Source organism: Gobio gobio (genome assembly GCF_949357685.1).
Source record: "Gobio gobio genome assembly, chromosome: 25".
Taxonomy (NCBI): Eukaryota; Metazoa; Chordata; class Actinopteri; order Cypriniformes; family Gobionidae; genus Gobio; species Gobio gobio.
This window is the reverse complement of record NC_137121.1, coordinates 29,579,473-29,605,818: the sequence shown is the minus strand read 5'-3', so window position 1 is coordinate 29,605,818 and position 26,346 is coordinate 29,579,473. Positions and strand designations below refer to the sequence as shown.

At 37.7% G+C, this 26,346-nt stretch overlaps 1 protein-coding gene across 1 annotated transcript in view; it reads right to left on the bottom strand.

Moving 5' to 3' along the window:
• The window catches only part of abtb2b (ankyrin repeat and BTB (POZ) domain containing 2b), a 69,867-nt gene that overhangs the window by 13,140 nt on the left and 30,381 nt on the right, over window positions 1-26,346 (bottom strand). The window contains exons 2-4 of the mRNA XM_079809877.1: window positions 20,966-21,115; window positions 14,088-14,295; window positions 329-481 (exon numbers count right to left, since the gene is read on the bottom strand). Of these exons, the coding sequence (XP_079666003.1) occupies window positions 329-481; window positions 14,088-14,295; window positions 20,966-21,115 (511 nt within the window). The remainder of the gene's footprint in view (window positions 1-328; window positions 482-14,087; window positions 14,296-20,965; window positions 21,116-26,346) is intronic.

The window sequence follows — 26,346 nt, the reverse complement described above, 5'->3', positions numbered from 1 at the left end:
GCTATATAGCACCTTAGTCAAAGAACCGGTGAAGAACCTCTGAAGAACCGCTGAAGAACCTCTGAAGAACCACTGAAGCACCAAAATTGGTGCTATATTGCACTAAAAAAGGTTCCCCTATGATTACGAGCCAAGAACCATTTTTGGTGCAATATAGAACCTTTTTTTTTTTAGAGTGTAGGGTGTTGGTCTGTGGTGTTCAGAGTGGGTGTTCACATATTCCCACCCTTTATGTCTCTATGTATGTTATTCTGGTTCCTCAATGCAAGTCTAGGCTTTTCTTCACTCGTTGTCAGTCAGGATATGTTTTGTGATTTGAATGTCTTACTTTAGCAGTCTGGGCTCGCAGTCTAGCCCAGGAAGGAGTAGCCGTGCTGTCTGCCTGACATCATCGCTGTCCACCAATAAGCTGCGGCGATGCTCGGCGTGAACGATGGCCACGCGCATCCACTCCATCAGCGGAGGGAGGAGGAGGAACGGCCTGGGGATTGCAGAAGAAAAAAACATGTACTTTATAAGTTTGTTTCCAATCCTTTGTTACTATATTACAACCATTTTTCATTGTATTAATTGTTGCAAGTAGGGCTGCACGATAAATCGTTTTAGCATCAATACTGCGATGTGCGCATCCACGATAGCCACCGCAGGATGTGCGATGTCAAGTATAGGATCGTTGTTTACACCCAATCTGTTCGGAAAAGGCACTACAGGTCGAAACACGTCTGATTCTCGGATAAATTGTAAAGTTTAACCACTTCAACTTACACCCACCCGTGGGTCCAATATTGCATCATCATAATCATTTAAAAAATCTATAAGTTCTGCAGCACAAACCTAGACATACAGTATATGGTATTATTTGAATCACTTTTGTATTTGTTACATAGAAGAATTTAATATGGTCGGAAATCTTTTCAGCAATAGATAAAGGCTTAAAGCAGTTTGGAACTGTTTTTCTTCGTGGAAGCTTTGCGTAAGAGCTAATAAATATTTTAACTCAAGACAATATTTCGTGTCTAATTTACTTGAGAAAAGTAGCCGTGTAATAAGCGGGTTAATGTACATCCAGCCGGTTGTTATCGTAGAATACGCTTCACGACAGGGGTCCTGATCAATCTGTCGGGGTTTATTCTGCCATAACAACCGGCTGGATGTACATAAACTTTTATTTTGGAAGTGATTAAGTAAGGGATAATGTTTCCATAATATATGTGTGTGTACTATGTATAATTATTATGTATACATAAATACACATTCATTTATGTATATATTTAAGAAATATTTGCATGTATATACTATATACAGGGAGTGCAGAATTATTAGGCACGTTGATTTTCTGATCATATTTTTTTTCCAGGCACATTTGACCAATTCCAAACCACAGTAATCCTAATAACTACTATTGATTTAGTATTTAATAATGTATAAGTGATATATAATTGTTCATGAAGGCTGGAAATGAAAAACACCTTATATTCAGGTGTGCAGAATTATTAGGCATGTTTTCTTTTACAGATAAATTGAGCCAAAAAAGAGATTTAACTCAGACTGAAAAGTCAAAAAGTATTAAATGCCCATGAGAAGGATGCCTTAACTGCAATGTCTAGTATTGCATTAGTATTGCGTGACCATTGGACAGTGAAATGCTTGTTGGGTCAGCAGGATCTGACAAAAACATGTGGCGGAGAAAAGACACCTATTAACCGCAAAATAATTAAGAATTAAGGTGAAGAATTAAGGGTGAAACCATCAGGAACCCTTTAGTCTCCAGCGCCACCATTTTCCAGAGCTGCAACCTACCTGGAGTCTCCAGAAGTGAAGGTGTCAGGATCTCAGAGACTTCAGTTAGGTAAAGAATCCTAAAAAATGACCCCCACTGGATAAGAATCACAAGCTGAAGTGTTGTAAAATACATGAAGAAGGTTTTTTATAGGCTTTATGGACAGATAGGTTGAGAGTGACTCTTGAAGGACCAGCACCACATCCTCTAGTACCACTGTTTGAAGAATTCATCTTCCAGAATCTGGCAGTACGTTTTGGGAGTTCATTTTAGTCCATCTCTGCAAAACGGACTTCAGGATGGACTAAAATGAACTCCCAAAACGTACTGCCAGATTCTGGAAGATGAATTCTTCAAACAGTGGTACTAGAGGATGTGGTGCTGGTCCTTCAAGAGTCACTCTCAACCTATCTGTCCATAAAGCCTATAAAAAAACCTTCTTCATGTATTTTACAACACTTCAGCTTGTGATTCTTATCCAGTGGGGGTCATTTTTTAGGATTCTTTACCTAACTGAAGTCTCTGAGATCCTGACACCTTCACTTCTGGAGACTCCAGGTAGGTTGCAGCTCTGGAAAATGGTGGCGCTGGAGACTAAAGGGTTCCTGATGGTTTCACCCTTAATTCTTCACCTTAATTCTTAATTATTTTGCGGTTAATAGGTGTCTTTTCTTCACCACATGTTTTTGTCAGATCCTGCTGACCCAACAAGCATTTCACTGTCCAATGGTCACGCAATACTAATGCAATACTAGACATTGCAGTTAAGGCATCCTTCTCATGGGCATTTAATACTTTTTGACTTTTCAGTCTGAGTTAAATCTCTTTTTTGGCTCAATTTATCTGTAAAAGAAAACATGCCTAATAATTCTGCACACCTGAATATAAGGTGTTTTTCATTTCCAGCCTTCATGAACAATTATATATCACTTATACATTATTAAATACTAAATTAATAGTAGTTATTAGGATTACTGTGGTTTGGAATTGGTCAAATGTGCCTGGAAAAAAAATATGATCAGAAAATCAACGTGCCTAATAATTCTGCACTCCCTGTATATATATATATATATATATATATATATATACATATACATATACATACATACACACACTTATATATTTTGTATTATTTATAAATATTTGATATTTAAATATAACAAATTTGTCTTAAATATATACGTGCATAGCCTATACAGTATAATAATTCTACACAGTACACATACATATATTAAGGAAAAACTTATTTTGTATGCAATTTATATATATATATATATATATATATATATATATATATATATATATATATATAGTAGGTCTTCATTTAGAAATGTGTGTGTGTGTGTAACAAATTAGTTGTGTAAAACAAGTTGGGCCTCAGCGCACTAAATCTGCCAGTGTTTGTAAAGAAGGGCTTGTGCAATGAGAAAGCACAGCTTTCAGTGAGACGGCCCGCATCTTTCAGCAGCCTGTCATATCAAAGAATTCACGCTGAGAATGAGATACAGCTGCTAAAGTCGTCTTGTTTTCAGCAGCTCACTGCCACTCCCTGCAGACATGAATGTGTTGTTTGTGTGTGTGAGCTTCTTGACAAAAACGTCACACAAGGACAGATATGAGATGTTTACTGGACCCGATCATGACTATATTACGTAATAATAACTCTGAATTTTGACAAGTCTCCACCTCTGAAAGGTGAAGTAAAGGTAAAAGCACAGATGCTTACATTTAAAGTGGTTTTTGAGTTTTATCTTAAAATGAAGGTTGGAGGATTTAAAAAAATCCTTGGTCCTTCAAATTAATATTCTACTAATCAATGTATTATTATTATTGATAATAATCATTATTATTGTCATCATACAATATTCAAGTGTTACAGGTTCTAAAAATCTGACTGTCTTAAATGGCACGTCCTGATTTTACTGAGTTTGACGTGTTCCTGGGTCAACATATTTTGTTGATCCAGGAACAACATTCCCGTCCGATAATCCAATCCCTACCCCTAACCGCTCCCTAAAATCAGAGGGAAATGATGGTGAATAACACTGATGTAGAAGCACCTAACCCTGGTTCACTCTCAGAATTTTTTTAAAAAAAATGGTCCCTTTAGGGGTACAAGAGCTTGTCACTGGGGCAGTAAGAACATCTGTGTACCTTTTCACCCTTAAAAGGTCCATATTAGTACAATAGAGAAGCAATACATACCTTAAGGTACTGCTATGAACCTTTAAAGGGTAGAAAAGGTACAAATATGTTCTTTGTAAGGGTACTGCCCCAGTGACAAGCTGTTGTACCCCTAAAAGGGACTATTTTACACCTAAACTAAACTTGTCCCTCAAATCTGATTGGTTGATTGGAATGTTGTTCCAGGATCAACTTATCACAGTTCAGTTGCACCAACACCATCAGTTAGCTTTATTTAGCATTCAAGTCAGCCTGAACCCTAATCTAATCTTTTTCCAAGTAAAACCTAGAAGATGAGGATCCCTCCAGCTGGTTTTTCGTAACGTCTCCGCAGCCGTCTATCCCCTCAGAGAAAGTGGGCCTGACATCAGATTTACAGAAGATACCAAAGTGAAAGTTTGTCCCCAGAGCGCTCAATGCACAGCAGGAACACAATGACGTCAAACAAAGAAACAAAGTCGTCCCGCTGAGAGTCTGTCATCCCGGCAAGACATGCAAATGAGACGCACTGAGAGGAGCGTGAGGCTCATTAAACACACAAGATATGCGCAACAGAGAAAGTAATCTCCCGAGACCTACAGACGCGCTCAGCCACAACAAACAGATCAACTTTGAAGATGACAACTTGATGGGAGGCATTTTGATTCAAAAGAAAAGACAATGAAAATTCTAAAGTCAGCTTTCAAGCGTGAAACATCTGAAGGCAAAGCTAAATTTAAAGAAGCTAAATTTAAATCTTGAGGGAAGATGCACAAAGACAGAATCAAATTATTCTTTGTTTCGCAGGTGATTTAAATCAGATGTTTGTTCAGTTCGCATAGTATTCTCAGTGTTGCCACAATGGGCACTATAACGGACATCAGCGTAAAGTAGCATCGTCTTCTACAGGGTTAAAGGGTACAAAACACACACAGTTTCTGCCAGGCTCATGTTAATCTTGAGTATCTATAGAGTACTATTGCATCCTTCATATCTCCTAAGAGTCTTTAGTTTTATCATATTTATAAAAGACAGATACACTGTACCGATTCTTTCCAAAAACCCCAGAGCTCCTGGAGGCGTGCAGTGGGCGGAGCTAAAGAGTCACGAGCACACACACACACACACACACACACACTATAATACAATACATCATGGCATCATCCCTGGATAACTTTCGATTCACTATACGTTCGTGTTGTTGACATTAAATGCACTTAAGTGCCGATTGCCAACAAAACACAGACATTTGATGCAGTTTCACTGTCTGGCTACAACAACACAAACAACCAAATGACTGTACGCAATTGCATAGTCCTTCAACCAATCAGACCAACGATCCATCGCTTCCCTATCCGTCATCGTGTTAAACTCGGCAATAGCATGCCAGGTGGATAAGCCGGTTTGTGATTGGTCCCCGCAGATGGCCCATTGGCTCAATGGCACGGTTCACTCTCAAGACCCTTAAAAGGTACTAAAGACGTCGTTACAAAGTCCATCTCACTACAGTGGTTCTACAATAACTTTATGAATCGGCGAGAATAGTTTTTGTGCGCAAAAAAACCCTAAATAACGACTTCTATAGTGATGACGATTTCAAAACACGGCCTCATGAAGCTTTGAAGCGTTATGAATCAGTGAGTCGAATGAGCAGTTTGGATCGCCAAATTTCAGCAGTTTGGTGGTTTGACACGCGATCTGAATCATGATTCGACTCACTGAATCATAACGCTTCGAAGCTTCATGAGGCCGTGTTTTGAAATCGTCATCACTAAATAAGTCGTTATTTAGGGGTTTTTTTGCGCACAAAAACTATTCTCGCCGATTCATAAAGTTATTGTAGAACCACTGTAGTGAGATGGACTTTGTAACGACGTCTTTAGTACCTTTTAAGGGTCTTGAGAGTGAACCGTACCATTGTGTCAATGGAGAAAAAACCACACTCGGAAAAAACTTTCAGAAACTTGTTCAAATCCTGAAGGAATGTATTTGGCACAGAAATACTTCCAAGTCATACGTCCAACTCGTTTTTTATTTTTATTTTGGCCATGTTTAGCATGAGAATCCAACTCTTTAACAGTGTAAATAAGTCAGAATGCATGGAATAGATACATACCTAAATTACATTAAACTGACTTTAAAAAAGGAGTTGAAAAGTTGAAAATAGCTTAACTTATTTTGATGAGTTAAAGCAATGTAAAAACACGACCATGATTGATTGATTCATTTTTTACAGTGTACTTATATAATATTACTAGCTATTTATATTATTTACATTGGTTGTTGTGGCAATAATTGGAGAAAAAACAGGAAAAAGTCATGCTTTTTGTGCGCTACAAACAACATATAGCTTTTTATAATTTACATTGGTTGCTGTAGCCATAATTGGAGAGAAAAACAGGAAAATATGCTTTTTGTATGTTACAAACAACAGATTTGGGTACGACATGCCAAAGATCTGATTTTATCTCCCTGTCTGAACAAAACCAAAAAAAAAAGTATAAAAAAAAGAAAGCTGTGTATTGCAAGCTAAGAGCTGTATAACGCCTACAGCCAGAAAAACAGATGAGGTTAAGTAACATTTGTTTGATTTGTGGTTGTAAAACAGCTCAACCTTAATCCAAGTGTAAGGAAAGAACTTCATGGGAAAGTGATGGAAGAGGCGAAAAGAAACACACTTAATAACCACATACTTTCCCTAAAATAGTTTAGAAGAGCATTTCAGTAGCCTACTGTATTGATCAAGGGAATTTTCCAAGTGCCAAAGCTCTTAAAACCACTGTCAAGACTAATAGATTACAGCCTGCTAAGTATGTTTACTTTGGTCGCTCAAAGGAGGGGGTGGATGGTGTTTTGGGGAGTTGATATCTGTGAGAGTATATAAGGATTTGATTGTATATCTGTAAGTGTGTGTGTGTGTGTAAAAAGATATCAGTACACTAAATGAGTCTGCAACAGGAAAAGTAAATTTTTCCCCCTATGAATACAAGTTCGATAGAAGGCAACCGCCAAGAGCACTGCTTTATATCATTTTTTTTTTAAATAAAAAAAAGTATAGCCTAATTATCAATGACATTTTAATTTATTTATTTATTTATTAGGGCTGTTAAGATTAATCGCGATTAATCGCATCCAAAATAAAAGTTTGTGTTTACACAATATATGTGTGTACTCTGTTAATTATTATTTATATATAAATACACACACAAGCATTTATATATAAATACACACACAAGCATGTATATATTTAAGAAAAAAATATTATTTTTATATATAAAACATTTATATTGATATATATTATAGATTATATAAATGTATATACAGTATATACATGCAAATATTTCTTAAATATATACATGAATGTGTGTGTATTTATATATAAATAATAATTAACAGAGTACACACACTATGTAAACACAAACTTTTATTTTGGATGCGATTAATCACGATTCATCTTTTGACAGCCCTATTATTTATTTATTCATTCATTTGTTTGTTAAGTGCTGCATAGGGCACCAGGTTTTCAAAATAGAGGCATAATTATCAAACTTTTTTTCATGAAATCAAACTTCTATTAAAAAACCTTTTAATTTTATTTAACTTGTATTTTTTATTTTATTTTATTGTTTTTTAATTTATTTTCTTTAATTTATTTTTTATGTTAAGTGCTTCATAGGGCACCAGGTTTTCAAAATAAAAGCATAATTATCTAAAAAAAATTTAGTTAAATAAAAGAAATAAAACTTTTTTTTTAAAATAGAAGTGGATTTTGTTTAACTAAAAGTGGATTTAATTTAATATTTTATAATTTTATTGTTTCTTCATAGGACACCAGGTTTTCAAAAGAAGCATAATTATTCTTTTTTTTTTTTTTTAAGTTGCATTTTAAAATTCACATTCTTCAAATATCTGAGAGGAACCATTAGTTTGAATGGGCTTTGATTCTGGCTGCTGCTACCAACAGCATTTAAAATTTAAGCTTTACAGCACTCGAATAAAATACACTTGATACTATAACCTGTCAGCTGTTTGACCTTGCTAAATGGATCATTGATTCCTCAAAGCTTGACCAACAAACAAAAGACGATTAAACAGTAACTTTTGTTACCACACTATGTTACAACTACCAGCCACACTTTCAGGGACGCACACAAATGTAAACTTACTGATGCATAGTCTCCTCTGACCTATGAATAGAAAACAAAACCAGCATGAAATTTAAGCTCTTCAACATTTGTACAACTCTGCTTTGTTCTGTTGTCTATGCTAGTGAAAAGCAAAAGTCTTTCTGCCTCCCTTCATCTCTTGTTCATTTTGGCCCCTGGGTCACGTTTCAACAATGACCCGTGCTTCTGAATCAAGGGCTCAAGTTCAACCCGTGGCCTTCGACCCGAAACCCGAGCTCAGTTTCAGCCTACATCAAAGCATGGCTAATCAGGGCTCGTGGAAACCTTATAGCGCTTTGGGCTAATTTGGCGGACTAGCACACACAGACATTCACACATATGTGTTAAGGCCCCTAACGTGACTAGATTACACCAGAGATGTGTAACAGTGATTAAGAGTTCACTACTGAGACCACACGGCTGTTTCCCTCGCTTTAAACGTATATAACGCTGAAGTATGTCTCTGAGTCATGTACAAACACTAGCGTCTGGCAGGCGACTCTATGGCCACTGCATATTAAACGCTGTGGTTTTCAAGCCAGACATTTCTAGCGGTTTGGCAGCGGATGATGATTAATCCCAGCATCACTTTAAATGGGAGCGTTATTTTGTATATTTGTTTGAATTCAAAAATCCTGTGTAAATAGTATACTGTAGCCCACCATTGAGATGTTCATAAATAGTCTTTTATACATCAGTTGATTAATGAATGAGGTCTCGCTTAAAGAAACAACACCATGTTATATTGTTTAATTAGTGCTCTATAGCTCTTTCAAAATTGCTGCCTTTTCTGTTTTTCTTTCATTATTGTTTCCATCTCACTGCTGGGGGTAGATATAATGGGTAGATATTACTAATCACACATTGCACCAAGAGGACATATTTGCATTGATTTTTTTTTAATGCAGTATTCAAGGTATATAATTATATTAATGTTTGTTTGACAGGTACTAGCAGTCAGCAGCATGATTTTGCTTTCTTTTGTTGGTCGTGTGTGTATATATATATATATATATATATAAATAAAGGCATACCAGCATGGGCACCCTGACTGGTCTGCGGATATGCAGCCCCATACGCAACAAACTGCGATGCACTGTGTATTCTGACACCTTTCTATCAGAACCAGCATTAACTTCTTGAGCAATTTGAGCTACATTAGCTCGTCTGTTTGATTGGACCACACGGGCCAGCCTTCGCTCTCCACGTGCATCAATGAGCCTTGGCCGCCCATGACCCTGTCTCCGGTTCACCACTGTTCCTTCCTTGTACCACTTTTGATAGATACTGACCACTGCAGACCGTGAACACCCCACAAGAGCTGCAGTTTTGGAGATGCTCTGACCCAGTCGTCTAGCCATCACAATTTGACCCTTGTTAAACTCGCTCAAATTTTATTGTTTAATTAATTACATTTTCATCAACTTATGAACCCCCTGCAGTTCCTTCACAAACTCCAGTTTGGGAAATCCTTTGTTTATCGCACTTCATATTGTTGATGACAAATTTTCTATATGTATATTTTTCCCTCTATGTATTTTTATATCATTATGGTACAATATTATTCTACTCAAATCTATGAGTTAAGGCTAAAAGTAAAAGCAATCAAAAAGTCAGATTATATTACCTAAAATGTGTAAAATAAGTAAAATATTAGTTTTACTAACTACAGTTTTCATCATGTAATGTGTATTCACAACAATTTCTAACAGAATAATGTGCGTGTGTCCTGGAAAACCCTAAATTATGGGGACAAAATGTCCACACAAAGACGGCAATATGCAAAAATAAAAAAAAATTGCTCCCCATGGGGAAAACAACTTATAGATCATACGAAGTGATGTTTTTTAATGCAAATAATGCAGAAAGTTTTCAGAACGTGATGGGTCGATTTTGGGTAGAGTTAGGGTTAGAGGGTAGAATATACAGTTTGTAGAGTATAAAAACAATTATGTCTATGGAAAATCCCCATAAAACATCGAAACACAACATAGTTTTAGAGCTTAGTATTAAGGGCGATCACACTGCACTTTTCTTTCCATTGACTTCCATTCAAATGCATGCGACTGCGTCAGACCGGAAACACAAGCTCATGCGAAAAGTTTCGCATTTCGCTGCATTCCAAAGATCAAGCTTGGTGAACTCTGAGCTACTGTGACCAGTAGAAGATTGATACGACACAGTGTGACCTCTTGGCTGAATTAAAAGAACAATATTTTTGTAGTAAAGTCGAGTAGATTGTATATTTTTAAAATTTTGAGTGTATTACTATTTGTCATATGTTGAATTCATGTTTACAAAAAAGATCCTTCAAAGAGTGACGTCATATCACGACGTTGCATTGTCCGAAGAAATTTTGCATGCTCAGTCTAGTGTGACGCGGCTTTAGACATGTTAGTGTGCATTGCAAGTAACTTGAGTTACGTAATCAGATTACTTTTACAAGTAACTAGTAAAGTAACACATTACTTTTAAAATTTACAACAAAATATCGGAGTTACTTTTTCACATTTATTTGACTGACAGCTCTTCTGTCCCCATGTTGAGAGAAATCGAGAGTAAGTGCAGAGGCATTGTGTGCGAACATGTTATTGTAGTTCTAGACTAAATGTGAGCATTTATTCATCTCACACAATAAAGATTCAGTATTCCTCAAAATGAATAAAATCAGTCAAATGCAAAATCAGAATACTATACAAACCTCCAATAATTAAATGTTAAATAAAACAAATATTGTTGTGCATTTAATCTACCTTTATTGACCAATGTCTTGTTGCTAACCTTCGATGATTCAGTTAAATCATGAGCAAAAATGACTAGTTTTTGTTTTTATTGTTAAAAGTTTTTCTCCTGCGTCCTATTCTTCCATTATCCAGAATGGCAGCACAGCTAAAAGATGTGTTTGAGCTGCGCCCTCTACTGTATATGCGTGAATTTGCATTTTTTACCTCAGCCTGAGGCTTATTTTAATTTTGGAATGAAGAGGTCTTTACATTTTCACAAAAATAGAACTTTTTTTGTTATAAAAAAAAACAAGCCCAGCCCAGGTGAGAAAAAGTAACGCAAAATAACGTAATGCATTACTTTTCTTAAAAAGTAACTAAGTAGTTACTTTATAGTTACTTTTAAAGGGAGTAACGCAATGTTGTAATGCATTACACTTTCCCCAACACTGTACCTGACATACTTACTGATTTATCATTCATAATAATATGTATTCATAGATGTAGTTGAAGTTTCTAAAATGAGCTTCAAACTTAATTTTAGAAATGTCATCTTGGTATAAAAGGCATTGCATTGGTGGTGGTACTTCTATGCTCCAATTAGCTGGTGTGTATGGATATATCTTGTCTTCTCTGTCCTGATCTGGGGTCAGCATACCTTCCATCCCTCTCATCTTACAATGACTCCTTGATGTGCGACCACTTACCACCCAGCACTCCCATTCACCTTTCTGACCCTTTCCTCCCTCTCTCTCCACCCACTCAATAAGAGTCACATAGCCGGTCCTCAGCCATCATAAATCAACACTTCCTAACCTCTAGCTCACATATCCCGACTTCACTGGATCTGCAACGCCCCCTTTCGGTTTACAGGCCTCTGTTAGGACCACACAGTACGCCTATGTGCCATTGTGGTTTCATTTCAAGCTAAGGTTTTATAGACATTTCTATAGAAGGCGCAGAGAGGAGACCTTAAATAATGATTGAGCCCTTTACCGTAATTACTGCCAGGAGTAAAGCACCACCTGTATCCCATTTGCCTTTCTACCATGTCCACAAATGCACCAATATTGCTGGAAATCTTTTCTGGCACGAGCATTAAGGAAGATTCATGATTGGAGTCCTGGAGTTGGCAGCAAGGCTCCATTGTTGTTTTCCACTTAAGTTTGTAAGTTGAAGGTCTTGCACAAGTGATCCAGCTGTAGCCAATATCAAGATTTGCCCTTTACTTAAAAAACATACAACCTGATAATTGCAAACATACGCATACACACAAAATCACAACATGTGGACAATTGAGCTTGGCGATCAACAACAAACATCAAAGAAACAAACATCTGAGCCCATAAACGAAGGACTTTACTTTACTAAAGTTTTTGGATGCAGCAGTAAAGCGGTCAGAAATTGTACTCGTGTTATCCATTTTTAATTAAATACTGTAAATAATTTTAGGGCTGACAAGCTGGTGCTTGTTTTCATTATGTATAACAAGTTCACAAACAAGAATGTTAGCTTAGGCTTCCATTAGTTAAGAGTAGCAACGCTATCAGTAGCATAAAAGCCACTCAGATGTTTTCGATGTGTTGTGTATAGGGTTGCCACCTTCTGGAAAGGGAAAAAAGGGATAATCGTGGTTCTTTATAGGAAAATAAGGGACAGAATAAGGGACACTCAAAATATTTGTACTGTACCACACAGTGTATGTCATTTCAGTGTCTACAGTTAAGTATGTTTATAAAAGGTGTATAAAAGGTTCCCAGGCACATTTGGATTGCTTTTCACCCTGTACATGCTACGCCTGGGAGATATCATTAGCAAGCATGCCGTTCGTTTTCACTGTTAAGGCCTGTACACAATGGGACGAATATCGCGCGCGCTTATCGCTTTTTCACGATTTTCAGTGAACGTGCAAATTCAGTAGATGGCGCTTCCGGTACACAAGCTGGTGCTGCGGCACTTTACGCTTGTCACGCAGAAGAAGAAGAGAGACAGTGGCTGAATCCGAAATCGCCCCCTAAACCCTCATTCACTATCGCCTACGTTATCCACTAACATAGTTCACTTGAAGGAGTGAATGAAAACGAGTGCGTAAAGTGGGACAGCCGTTGAGTGTACATCGGCTGTACACTCGTTATTGCGGTGCAATGTGGGATTGAATGAGTGCACTCAATAATGTCCACTATGGTTTCGGACACCATTACAAATGGCTGTTCCCTCAAATAATGCCCTATTTGAGGGTATAGGGGGCGATTTCGCATTCAGTCAGTATTTATGTGCTTGTAAAAACCATTCACACACTTTTTGCTAACTGGCAAGCAGCATTAGCAGCTCATCTTCTTCTTTATCTACTTACTACTTCTTCATCGTATCAATGTGTGCTCAGCAAGACCGTTTTGTGCTTGAGCGGCACCAAGTCGTGTTTTACTGTAACTTCAGCAGCTCCAGGCACGTGAACAAAAGAGCAGAGCTCATTGGTCGGCCAGTTTTTAATGACGCTTTTACGCCTGGCGTTTTGTGCGTCGGTGTGCACACTCACATTGGCACCCTTTGTTTAGTCACAAGGCGTTAACCGTCATGACGCAAATGCGTGCAAAAATCGTCCCGGTGTGAACAGGCCTTTACGCTGATGAGACTCAGCTCTATATTTCTTTGGATGACTAGTCATTTCCTATTACTGAATTCTGAAAAAAAAAACTGAGATTCTAATTATTGGACCAATAACCTCCACACGTAATAACCTACTGTCTAACACTTGATGGCTGCTCTTTCAAGTCTTTGTCGTCAGTTAAGAACCTGGGTGTGCTCTTTGATACTAATCTTTTTTCAGCATTTTTGCATCCTACAAACAGGCATCCTTCAAAAAGTACCTCAGTGAAGAGCTAATATTTACAGTACACATGTAACTGAACCCTGCATAATATAAACCTTCTTATTTACCTTTAGCAAGCAGGTAATATCCTGAGGACATCCTTGAAGCAAGACGGGACAGCTAATGACCCAGTCTTAAAACAAACCTCTCTTTAAGTACAAACTATAACGACCGTCCAGGAAACAGCAGCTGGAAAAGGGTTTTGAGGAGCTCCTCAAATTTCTACTATATCATTAACAGCTTTAAAGTACCTTCAGGCTGTTGGATTTCACAGAGCTTACTTACATATCAATGGGCCATTAGGGGTTTAGGGTGTTAATTAGCTCGGCACCCATTGTGGGAATTGGAGACTGGATTAAAGGGAGGGGAATAGTAATGAGGCTCACCTTTCTTTGCTCAGAGCCATCCTGGGTGGATCCAGGTTGGGGTTCTCCATGGACTCCATCTGAGGGCATCGCAGGAAGTAGTAGAGAGTGTGGAGGGCGTCCGGAGACCAGGAGACTTGCTGCTGGCGGGCATGACGTGCCGGACTGAGCCCGTGCCGGACAGAACTGAGGCGCTGCATATGGTGCATGGCCCGTGACACCAGGTCACCTGATGATGACAAACGATAGACAAATCAGAAACTTCAGAGCAGGATAATAAAGGTTAATTTCATTCAAATGCATTAAAAATGCACGTTGTACATACAATGACTTGAATATACCTCGTCTATGATTACTATGTTTTTATTTTTATTATTTACTTTTTTCATAAGCATAAGGTCAAAAATGTCAGGGTGGTACATCTGACCTGATATCATAATGAAGAAAAGGCCTTATTAATAAAACAAAATTATTAAATAAAAGAAAAACTTAATAGTTTAGCACAATATTTTGTTGTTATTAGCAGTATTAGCATTACTGGTTGGAGCAATGAGAATTTGTGTTAACTCCTTACACAAATCCAAATCATGTGGTGCAACCACCATGAAGAAAATGTATTTATTTATTTATTTATAAAAAAAAAAAAAATTTTAAATTTATTTATTAATTCATCATTTGACTCTTATGACATGGTCAGTTTAGTTCAGGTTGTAAAATGTCACGTGGTACAACCTTCCCAAAACAATGATATGTATGAATTAATAATATCTTGAAAAAAAAAAAAGATATAGCTTAACTTTTTTGATGCTTTTCAATCCAAGACAAAAAGGAAAAAACACAATACATTTGTTTCAACCTATTAAGCGAGAAATCGAGTTGAGATATGATTATGAATGCTTGCACAAAGACACACAAAATATAAAAATAAGGGATACAATTATATTAATGAAAATAATAAGAATGAATCAGAACAGATAAAATGATTTTAGAATAATTACATTTTAACTGAATATTTTCAACAACAACAATAAAAAAAACAAAGTACACTCGATTTTTCTTTTTCTTAATTGGCATTGATATCAAATTATCAGCAAAGCTCAAGCAGATGCTTAACAAGACCTTGGACACTAATTGAAACCAAAAACCACAAGTTGGCCTTCATACAGTAGCTATGTGAAAGAGATAAATCATGCCCCTTTGAGGACAAAACGCCCACCTGCTGATGTCTTTTCCTCATGGATATCACAGTTCCACAACATAAGAACATCCCTAAGAATGCACCAATGAGTCCGATGAAAATGGGATTCTCAACATGTGGTAGGAAACAGTCCTATTACTACCGAAACTACATATGGATACACAGATTAGCATTCAATGCATGTCTTAGTCTACGCTAACTTGAGAAGCAAAGTAGTGGGCTGGTCTCTCCATTTGTGGGAACATGTAGACTTCATTTGTGGTAATCACCCCTTGGGTTCATTTTCAAACCACAGAGTGGTTTGTGAGTCGGAAGAATCCTCTGTCATTATCTGAAAGATGCCAAACTTGTAGCAATAGGGGCCCGATTGTGTCCTGCCAGGCCCTACAAAGGGTCTTAAGAGAATTTATGAAACAATCAGGAAGTTTGGGGCTTTGCTACTAATGCTTGCCCTGAAGGCTGAGATCAGTGCGATTGGACTGGGGATATTAACATCCTTAAAGCTCATGGTAATACTTGTTGCAATTTAAAAGCCCTGATATACTCACAGCAAAGATAATTTTGTTGTTTGCCTAACGGTAAGAAGTTCGAAAAACCTGAGCAGCGGTATACTGAAAGTGAACATCCAGACATTGAAACTACACTGGAAGCAGCATTTAGAGCTGAAGTGCTGTACACTGTCCTCTCAATAATACAATAAACACACAACAAAAATGACCGCACTGAGAAAACAGCTGTTAAGAAAGCATTTGATTATAGTGATCTGGATGTTTGCATAAGCTCTGCAATTCAGCACTCGTCAAGTTGCGTCACGTTTATTTATACACAGATCAGGCATAACATTATGACCAGGTGAAGTGAATAACACTGATTATCTCTTCATCACGGCACCTGTTAGTGGGTGGGATATATTAGGAAGTTTGTCCTCAAAGTTGATGTGTTAAAAGCAGGAAAATGGGCAAGTGTAAGGATTTGAGCGAGTTTGATAAAGGCCAAATTGTGATGGCTAGACGACTGGGTCAGAGCATCTCTAAATCTGCAGCTTCTTTGGGGTGTTCCCCATGTCAGTATCTATCAAAAGTGGTCCAAGGAAGCAACAGTGGTGAACCGCCGACAAGGTCATGAGAGGCTCATTGATGCATGTGGAGAGCGAAGAAAGGCCCGATCAAATAGTCAAACTACTGTAGTTCAAATTGCTCAAGAAGTTAATGCTGGTTCTGATAGAAAGGTGTCAGAATACACAGTGCATCGCAGTTTGTTGCGTATGGGGCTGCATAGCCGCAGACCAGTGAGGGTGCCCATGCTGACCCCTGTCCACCGCCGAAAGCACCAGCAGTGAGCATCAGAACTGGACCACAGAGCAATGAAGGAAGCACCAGGATGCACTATGGGAAGAAGGCAATTGGGGGCAGTGTGATGGGCTATGCTTTGCTGGGAAACCTTGGGTCCTGCCATCCATTGGCTTTGACTCGTACCACCTACCTAAGCATTGTTGCAGACCATGTACACCCTTTCATGGAAATGGTATTCCCTGCTGGCTGTGGCCTCTTTCACAGGATAATTCGCCCTGCCACAAAGCAATAAAGGTTCAGGAATGGTTTTAGCACACCAACGAGTATGAGGTGTTGACTTGGCCTCCAAATTCCCCAGATCTCAATTTCTACTCTGAAGCAGCTCCCCAGTGTGTTCATGTTTCTACTCGCATCTTATCTCAAAAACTGAACTGAAAAAGATTTCCATGTCAAAGAAGGTGGAGCCTCAGAGACACACCCACCTTTTACATAATTGACATGGACCGATTGTAGTTTGAAGGTGTTTACACCAGCCAGAGCAAACTTTTCCGGAAAGTTTGCTTTGGCAAGCAGTATCAAGCTTCCGAAACGAACTCCAAACAAATTTAGTTTTGGCCTGATTTTGTTTAAAACGGCTAAACATCACCTCGTTCTCCGATTTTGCTTGAAGTATATCAGGGATCTTCCCTTTCAACCATCCCTCCAAATTAGGGCTACAAACAACAGCAAATTTGTTTTGTAGGCCCAAATCCACCATTTTAGGTTGTGTAGATGCCCCATGTGCATCCAGCTGAAGACGTACAGATGCCCCACTGTCTGCTGGATCTCCTGGGTACAGCTGGATCAAACCTTCATGAGAACTCATGGGGAGGTGCCAACCTCACAGGCAGTGCACAAAGAGAGCTCTCACTGAATTCATTGAGTTTGTGTGTGATCGCTAATGCCCAACCGAACGCTTGGTCTTCATGAACGTGCCCTTGTGCTGTGGGAGACAAGCAGCGAAGTGTTAGGGATTTTGCAGTAGGAAATTCGTGCCTTCCATCAGTAAGCCGCCAACCCTGCCACCGCTGGGCCTGTGGCATGATGGGTAAACACAGGTATAACAGTTTAGAAAAAGACAGCCCATGCCAACAAAGAACTCCTTCACTGCAGGGGAAATATCCCATTTTCAAATGTAAACTTGTGTGAGGAGGGAACCGAAACACCGCACAATGAACCGACAGTCAGCCTCTGCTGAATAAGGTACTGTAATCTTTGTACTTTACATTTGTTCAGCTTTCCACTTGTATAAAATCCAGACCAAACAATAAATGCCAGACCAGATGTTGCTTTTATCAAGGGAACCGTGTTGAGACAGACATGCTTCATTTCAGTGCAGATGAGTCAGGCATCACGAAGTCAGAGGAGAGACTGGTAAAGCGTTTCATCTTCACTGAATCCTTATAGGAGTGTCTATTAACGCATAACATCCTGCAGGAATTAACTAGAATAACAGATACACAAGACACTTAAGGCACCTAAAGACTTTCAGTTGACTTCCAGTCGCTTTTGGTCTGTTTTTTCTTTATTTTCGTCACAGAACATTCTGTTTAGAAAGCAAACATGCCTGCTCTTTGGGAACAACATGGCGGTGTTTATCCAGAGCATAAAATAATAGGCTAATCAGGCCAGAAAGATAAACAGCATCCACATTATCTCCTTTTCCATGTTGTGTTTGCAAGGATAACACCGAGCAATTGTGCCTCTATATGATACTTGCAACAATCTTTACTCTGTTGAGTGTCAATGCAAGCACTATGACAGGTAGAGACATTAAACATTTTTTTTCATTGTATATACTTTTATAATTTAATAGAATTTTATTTATGGGTCAATGACGTATAAGGATTTTCTACAGGCCAATTTTAAAATATAAAACGTAATCTATTGCTATTGTTCAAACATTAAGAATGTTGTTTACACCTAAATTCATATTAAAAAATTTAAATGAAGTGATTTTAGTTTTTTCTCATCTAGTTGAATTGGCCTTAGCCTTAAAAAATGTAATGTGTTGCGACCGTGATTTATCTTTAAAATTAATTAATTTCCTTAAAATAATTTTTTTTAAGTTCTCAGTAATTAAAGTGTTTAGAAACATAGTATTTTCATTTCTTTTGAGTTTTTTTCAAATAATGATCTCAATTCTAATCTAATCTAATTTCAGAGTTGCCTTCTAAATGTAGTTAACATACCTTTTTCCCCCTGTAAATCGCATAAAACTGATAAAAATGCTTTTAAAAATGCCCTTCACTTAAACATACGAAGTGACGAAACCCCTGAAAACAAGCCACAGAAATAAGATATAACATTTTTGTCCAATTTAATAAAATTTGATTGCTATTGTTGGTCACACCACGATGAGTGGTCGTATATTATGATGGAAATATAAATACAAATGCTTTGTGTATATATATATATATATATAATGTATATGTATATGTATATGTATATGTATATATATGTATGGCAGTTGCTTCAATGCATTTAGGGGTGTGGTCCTGGTCAAGACAATCTCCTTAACTCCAAACTGAATGTCAGAATGGGAACGAAAGTTTATTTAAGCAATTTTGAGTGTGGAATGGTTGTTGGTGCCAGACAGGCCGGTCTGAGTATTTCACAATCTGCTCAGTTACTGGGATTTTCACGCACAACCATTTCTAGGGTTTACAAAGAATGGTGTGAAAAGGGAAAAACATCCAGTATGCGGCAGTCCTGTGGGCGAAAATGCCTTGTTGATGCTAGAGGTCAGAGGAGAATGGGCAGACTGATTCAAGCTGATAGAAGAGCAACTTTGACTGAAATAACCACTCGTTACAACCGAGGTATGCAGCAAAGCATTTGTGAAGCCACAACACGCACAACCTTGAGGCGGATGGGCTACAACAGCAGAAGACCCCACCGGGTGCCACTCATCTCCACTACAAATAGGAAAAAGAGGCTACAATTTGCACAAGCTCACCAAAATTGGACAGTTGAAGACTGGAAAAATGTTGCCTGGTTTGATGAGTCTCGATTTCTGTTGAGACATTCAGATGGTAGAGTCAGAATTTGGCGTAAACAGAATGAGAACATGGATCCATCATGCCTTGTTACCATTGTGCAGGCTGGTGGTGGTGGTGTAATGGTGTGGGGGATGTTTTATTGGCACACTTTAGGCCCCTTCGTGCCAATTGGGCATCGTTTAAATGCCACGGCCTACCTGAGCATTATTTCTGACCATGTCCATCCCTTTATGACCACCATGTCCCCATCCTCTGATGGCTACTTCCAGCAGGATAATGCACCGTCACAAAGCTCGAATCATTTCAAATTGGTTTCTTGAACATGACAATGAGTTCACTGTACTAAAATGGCCCCCACAGTCACCAGATTTCAACCCAATAGAGCATCTTTGGGATGTGGTGGAACGGGAACTTCGTGCCCTGGATGTGCATCCCACAAATCTCCATCAACTGCAAGATGCTATCCTATCAATATGGGCCAACATTTCTAAAGAATGCTTTCAGCAACTTGTTGAATCAATGCTGAGGCAGTTCTGAAGGCAAAAGGGGGTCAAACACAGTATTAGTATGGTGTTCCTAATAATCCTTTAGGTGAGTGTATATATATATATATATATAATTATAATTATATATAATTAATTTGATACATATGTAAAATAATATGCATATAAATACATAAGTATATAAAAAATGATATAAGTCAAGTCAAGTCAACTTCATTTATATAGCGCTTTTAACAATGTAGATTGTTTCAAAGCAGCTTTACAGTGTTAAACAGGAAAATAATGCAGCATAATTTTATTCAGCTGTATAGCCATTCTGGAAAAAACGCTGATGTCATCAGTTCATTTCAATTATCATACAGTGACAGTGTGGGCTTTAGATCAATAATTCGATCAGTAATTTAGTTTAAATGGTTAATTTAGTTTATTAATTAGATTTATTTCGATATTTAGTTGAAAAATTTAGTGATTAAAGTGATTGTTTAAAAATGATTTCCCCTTTAATTCCATTTATTCTTTATGCATATTATTATCCTATGCAAATATTCATATTATAAATTTTTTCCATTTGTAATTATTCTGTTTATTTTACTTGATGCACTATAATCTTTCTTGATGCACTATAATTTTCCAAAACAAATATAGTTATCCAAATATAAAAAGCAATTTAGCATTACATTTGCATTAAGAGCCATACTGGAAAAACTCCAGTGTGTATAACCTTCTCATAAGCTATAGCTTAAATGTGACCTTTCTGACTTGTAAATGATTCAGTATGTTTCATAATGGACAGGGGAGAGAGAGGGAAACAGATAAAACCAAGAGTATCAGACATAGCAGACAGGAAGGAAGTCAAGACACTCACTCAGCTCTGAGATGCTGCCCACACATGTGGCCAGTAAGGCCTGCTCGAGTGTCCGCAGCTCCAGTTCAGCGTACGCATCCTCCCTGCTCTCCAATCCCGTCTGACATCCCTCTGTGTATGGACTGAAATGAGCCGGAAGGGACAGAACGCCTGGAACACAAAGAAAGGCAACTTATCAAGACAAATTGTAAATGTAAATGACACTTAAAATGCGGTTGCTTGGCCTAATCTTTCAGGCAAAACTCATTTATTGTAATAGGAATTGAGCAATATGGGGCTTCATTTATAAAATGTTGCGTAGAAACCGTCCTACATTTGATCTTACGATAATTTCGCTAATGTACATACGTACATGTGATTCAGAAAATGAACAATAGCACAAAAAACACGGCACTCTTCGAGATCTTCACCTTGTAAACGCCGCAGAATTGTCGCATTTAATGTCATTAACATTAAAAGAGTTCAGAATTAAACAGTTCTCCGACTCCCAACCACAAGGAAAAGTGTGAACGTCTGCTTAGACCTTGATGTGGCACTAAGCACTTCTCTACATCAAAGACTGTTCTTATAAATATGGACGTTGGCATGGATTTTAGCATACACGCACTCTAAGTTCAAATCTGTGCATATGCACGTTTTATAAACGAAGCCCCTGAAAATAAATCACCTTGACACAAAATAAAATAAATTGTTGTTTATGGGCATATGTGGGCAAATGTGGATCTTGCCATGTTTTTTTTATTGTTGTTTTTTTAGATTTAGATGCAAAAGCAACTCGTTCTACAAAAAATTATTGTAAATTAGAAAAAAAGGTGGCATTATGATCCATAGCCTTGAAAACCACACATTTCAATTACGAACCAACTAATTGTAAGGTTTCAGGGAGGAACACATAACAAAAGCAAGAATTAGCAAGTATCAGTAGATTCTGGGATTGTGAAACACTTAAATCCAAACAGCATTACTAATAAACGTCACTTTCCACTGAGTAACATTTGACCATAAATCACGAGAATGACAAATGATGCTGACTAGAACTGTGTCTTTTTGTCTCCAATGTGTTGACTTAGATAACAAAGGTTGCACAAGGTCAGGACAGTCACTTCCTCTGTAAACATCTTCTCTTGCAGACACAGTGCGGTTTTCTAGAACAACCTGGTGGTTCAGTGTTGATGAGTTAACGGGACTTTCCCACTTTAATCTGACTGGAATGAGTCAACTCAAGGTTCTCAGAGCAATCTTCTACACTTTAATCTGATCACCTGCCCAATTAAGCTATTGCATAAGATCAGGATGGCTTTATTAAAGCAATGACTTCAGGCAGAAGAAAAACTGTAAGTTACATAACATAAAAAGATCTGCTCGGCTCCTTCAACCTCTTTTTATTTCCAGTCTTGTTGGGATGTTTTGGACTTAGTGAGTCAGAGTTTGGTTTATGAGACAGTCATGCTTCATGCAACAGTTTCCTTCTTTAAATTTGTGTTTTTTTTTTCACAGCCATCATTGGTTGATTTAGTTGAGTTGTCTCCAGTAGTGGCATCCTGTCCACATGGAAGGATCAGGAAAAACACAGCGATCAAGGAAGGGGAAACTTGTGCAGTTACGTTTCTCACTGGTTCTTTGTAGTTCTGGACAAAGCTTTGCTTTGGCCTTCAGGGGTGAGAGTCCTGCCAAGGAAAAGGAAACAAGCAAGGAACCCTACCAGAGAAGCAAAAACAAAGCAATATTGTTGGTCCTGTTTCTGATTTATGAATGGAGCTTCACAGGAAAGACGGATCTCTATCCCATCTGTGAACTTTAAATGAATATTCTGGGTTCATTACAAGTTAAGCTCAATTGACAAGATGTGTGGCATAACAAACAAACATTAATTTCCTTTACAATGAGGTTGTTGCAATGGAAGTGAATGGGGTAAATTATTTATCATTAAACAGGGCTTCTGCAGGTTTTATGAAGGTAAATTTAAGACCTTTTTAAGAGACAATTTAAGGAATAAACTGAAGAAAACATCACACCTCAATATATGTTCTCTAAATGTACATTTCTGAGCACACAATGAGCTCAATGCACAATGAGCACACTTCAAAGTTTGAGAATACAATTTCCAACAGATTCCAACTTTTTTATTAATTTTACAACAAAAAAAATAGCTTAAAGTTAGAGATCTTGGGAAATCTTTTGACCATGTGATTTTATGATTAAAACAAGAACAAATATCTGCCAAAGTGTTCATAATAATAATAGTAATTTTCATACCCAATGACATATTTGCTCTTGTTTTCAGCATAAACCCACTTAATTTTCTCAGAAAACAAGACTTAGTTTCATGTAATCGTCATGTAAATGTATCTTGATTTAGGGATGTTTTGAATTTGTACTGGAAAACAAAAATCCTGAGGAACATATTAATTCTTGCAGCGCATGCAATTTAATTTTGCAATTAAATGTGTTCTATTTATTTTTTTGTTTTATAGTTTATTTTGTTTAAATTTTTCTGGACTCTGCTTTAATGGTTAAATTAATTTTCGGAACACAAATTTGACAAATTCTGTGACATTCTGCATTATACAGTAAATTCCATTTTTATAAATGGATTCTGCAATTCCGTCCATGTTTTCTGCATCGCAGTAATAATAGGGTCCTAATGTAATGCCATGATATTGAATGTAAGACTTTTTGAGCCAATTTAAGAATTTTTTTAAGGCCTTAAAAAGTCTTAATTTGATCTTCCACAATTTAAGACTTTTTTTAAGACCTGCGGAAACCCTGTAAAATGCTGCCTGTGTTCAAAATCGCATACTGGGTTTGGGTTTAGAAAGTGTAGGCTACATCGAATCTCGGTGGAAGTAGGTCGTCCTGGTTGCCCACTGGTTTTTGAACACTATGCATTTGGCCATATTATTTTGGTATACTGTTTTCCGCGTACTATATAGTAAGGAAGTTGGCATAATCGGACACAGCGACTGTTTTAGTAGTATAGCCAAAACACACACAATATGCTTGTTAATAAAAACAGTTGCTTACTAAACTTTTCCAAGTCAAGTTCTATCCAATTGTACAATTTTGTTAAGAATAAATGTAAATGCTTTTCTGCTGTTAAATCCTCCAAAAATTGGCCCCGTTTACTTCATTGTAGGTGCCTTTTTTACAAATGTGAAAATTTGATGTGGTAAGTAATCAATACACTATAAATGCAGTCGACTGAGCATAACTTTAAAGGGACTTAAACTAAAGGATCCATCCAGAATGCTGATAAGTACCTTTCCATACTACCCACAGGGCCAGATTCGAGATATGCCAATGGTTTGTGGTTCTGCCAAAGATTCAATACATTTACACATGAGGGTGGCTCCAGGTTTCATAAATACAGCCTATTTATAATACCACAGTGTGGTAACAGTAAAGCACTATGGGAATGACTCGTCAGACCACTCACAAACACAGGGATCATAAATTCCAGTAGACAAAGCTAAATGTTTGTTTACAGTAAACACCCTCATAATGGTGTCTGTGATTTACATTTATTACGGTATATTTACAACTTCAGGGTGGCTGAGTACCAAGGGAAATAACCTTTTTTCACTTCCAACCATACCACCTTAGCAAAACTAAATGCTAAAGGCTTCTGGGGGATTTCACAGTGTAGCTAAGGTGGTTTCTCTGCTGTTACATCTAGTTGTAAGAGTGTTTCAAGGTGGTTGATTATGTGTTCTGTTGGCTGCTGTGTTTGCTAAAGTTTACTTGCTAAAGTGGTCACAAGGCAGTTTTGTAGTAAAGCCAAAATATCCTAAATTTTTGACAGGAACGCTTAGCATACAGCTGAACACAAAATATGCTCTATTTGATAGCATGCGTGAACACAGGCGCTTGACATATGCACACTAGAACGTTTTACCTGTCCAAAGTTTTGGATGGAAGAATCCTAAGAATAAGAGAGAAGAGTGTAAGTGATAGTGATATTTGCTACAGCACACACCACTAAATACGTCTGACAGGATGCAGAGATTTCAAGAGGGCCTGATTTCCTCTCCTGTGGTACATGACTGTAAATATAAAACATATGGCTAGGTATATAAATATATTGCTTGGTTAGTTCTCCACGACTGTCCAATTAACTGTGGGCCAGGATTTCAGGGAACTCCGAGAGAACGCACATGTGAGTAAATGATTACTGGACTTCCCATTTCAGGATTGTTTTGTGTCTCTAATTTCTTTATGATGATTGTTACATCATGGATCAAAAAGCATGCTTTATATGACTATGCACTAATTCAGATGCATGCACATATCTGTCCACAAACATAAGATGTGGCTGGATGCGGCATGAGAAACCGCTGTTTATGAGAAGCTTTAAGGTTCATCAAATGGTATTCTAAACCCCTCCATGAAAATCCAGCCCACAACAAATTTGTCCAGCTGCAGTGGGTAAAGCGCCTGTGTGTGAGTCTGGTTCTCTGTATATAGGACAGGACAAAGCCTGGAGTATTTGCTGATGCTGGCCGTTCCTTACAATGGAATCGGCTTTACAATAAGCACACATGCCTGCAACTACACTGAACACACTCTCTACTGCAGCACTGCAATCCGGTTACCGTTTACTCTCACGAGGGTCATAAAGGGCGTCATTTGATTAGCCTATAATGTATTTCCATTTAGGCCTATAGGTTTCATCAGAAGGTGCTGGTGTCTAGACAAGCACAAATTAATATTGTGAAAACTGTCTTAAAATTTTTTTTATTTTTTTTATTTGAATTTTAAAATATTCTTTCTGAAATGGTTTATAGAATTTTAGTTTGGCTAGAGGAGAGCTTAATTTCGGTCACCGTTGGAGTTAGTTTTTTTTTGTTTTGCCACTGACACAGTTTGGCTTGCTTTTTTGGGGGCACTTTAAAAGAAATAGTTCAGCCACAAATGAAAATTACCCCATGATTTACTCATCCTCAAGCTGTCCTAGGTGTATATGACATTCTTCTTTTTAAAAAAAGTTTTTTTAAGACCCAAAAAGTGCATCCATCCATTAAAACCATACTCCACACGGCTCCAGGGGGTTAGTAAAGGCCTTCTGAAGCGAATCGATGGGGTTTGATAATAAACATATCAATATTTACAACTTTATAAAGTAAAATATCTAGCTTCCGGCGGACCGCCTTCCGTAATCAACTTACGAAAAAGCATAACTGGCGCGATGATGACGCCGGATGTAATGTAAGCGTTTTGAACTCTGAGAGGCATTACACTTTCTTCATAAGTTGAAAAAAGAAAGGCAGTCCGCCGGAAGCTAGATATTTTACTTTATAACGTGTTAAATATGGATAGTTTTCTTACACAAATGCATGGCTTCACTTCAGAAAGCCTTCAATAACCCCCTGGACTTTTATAAT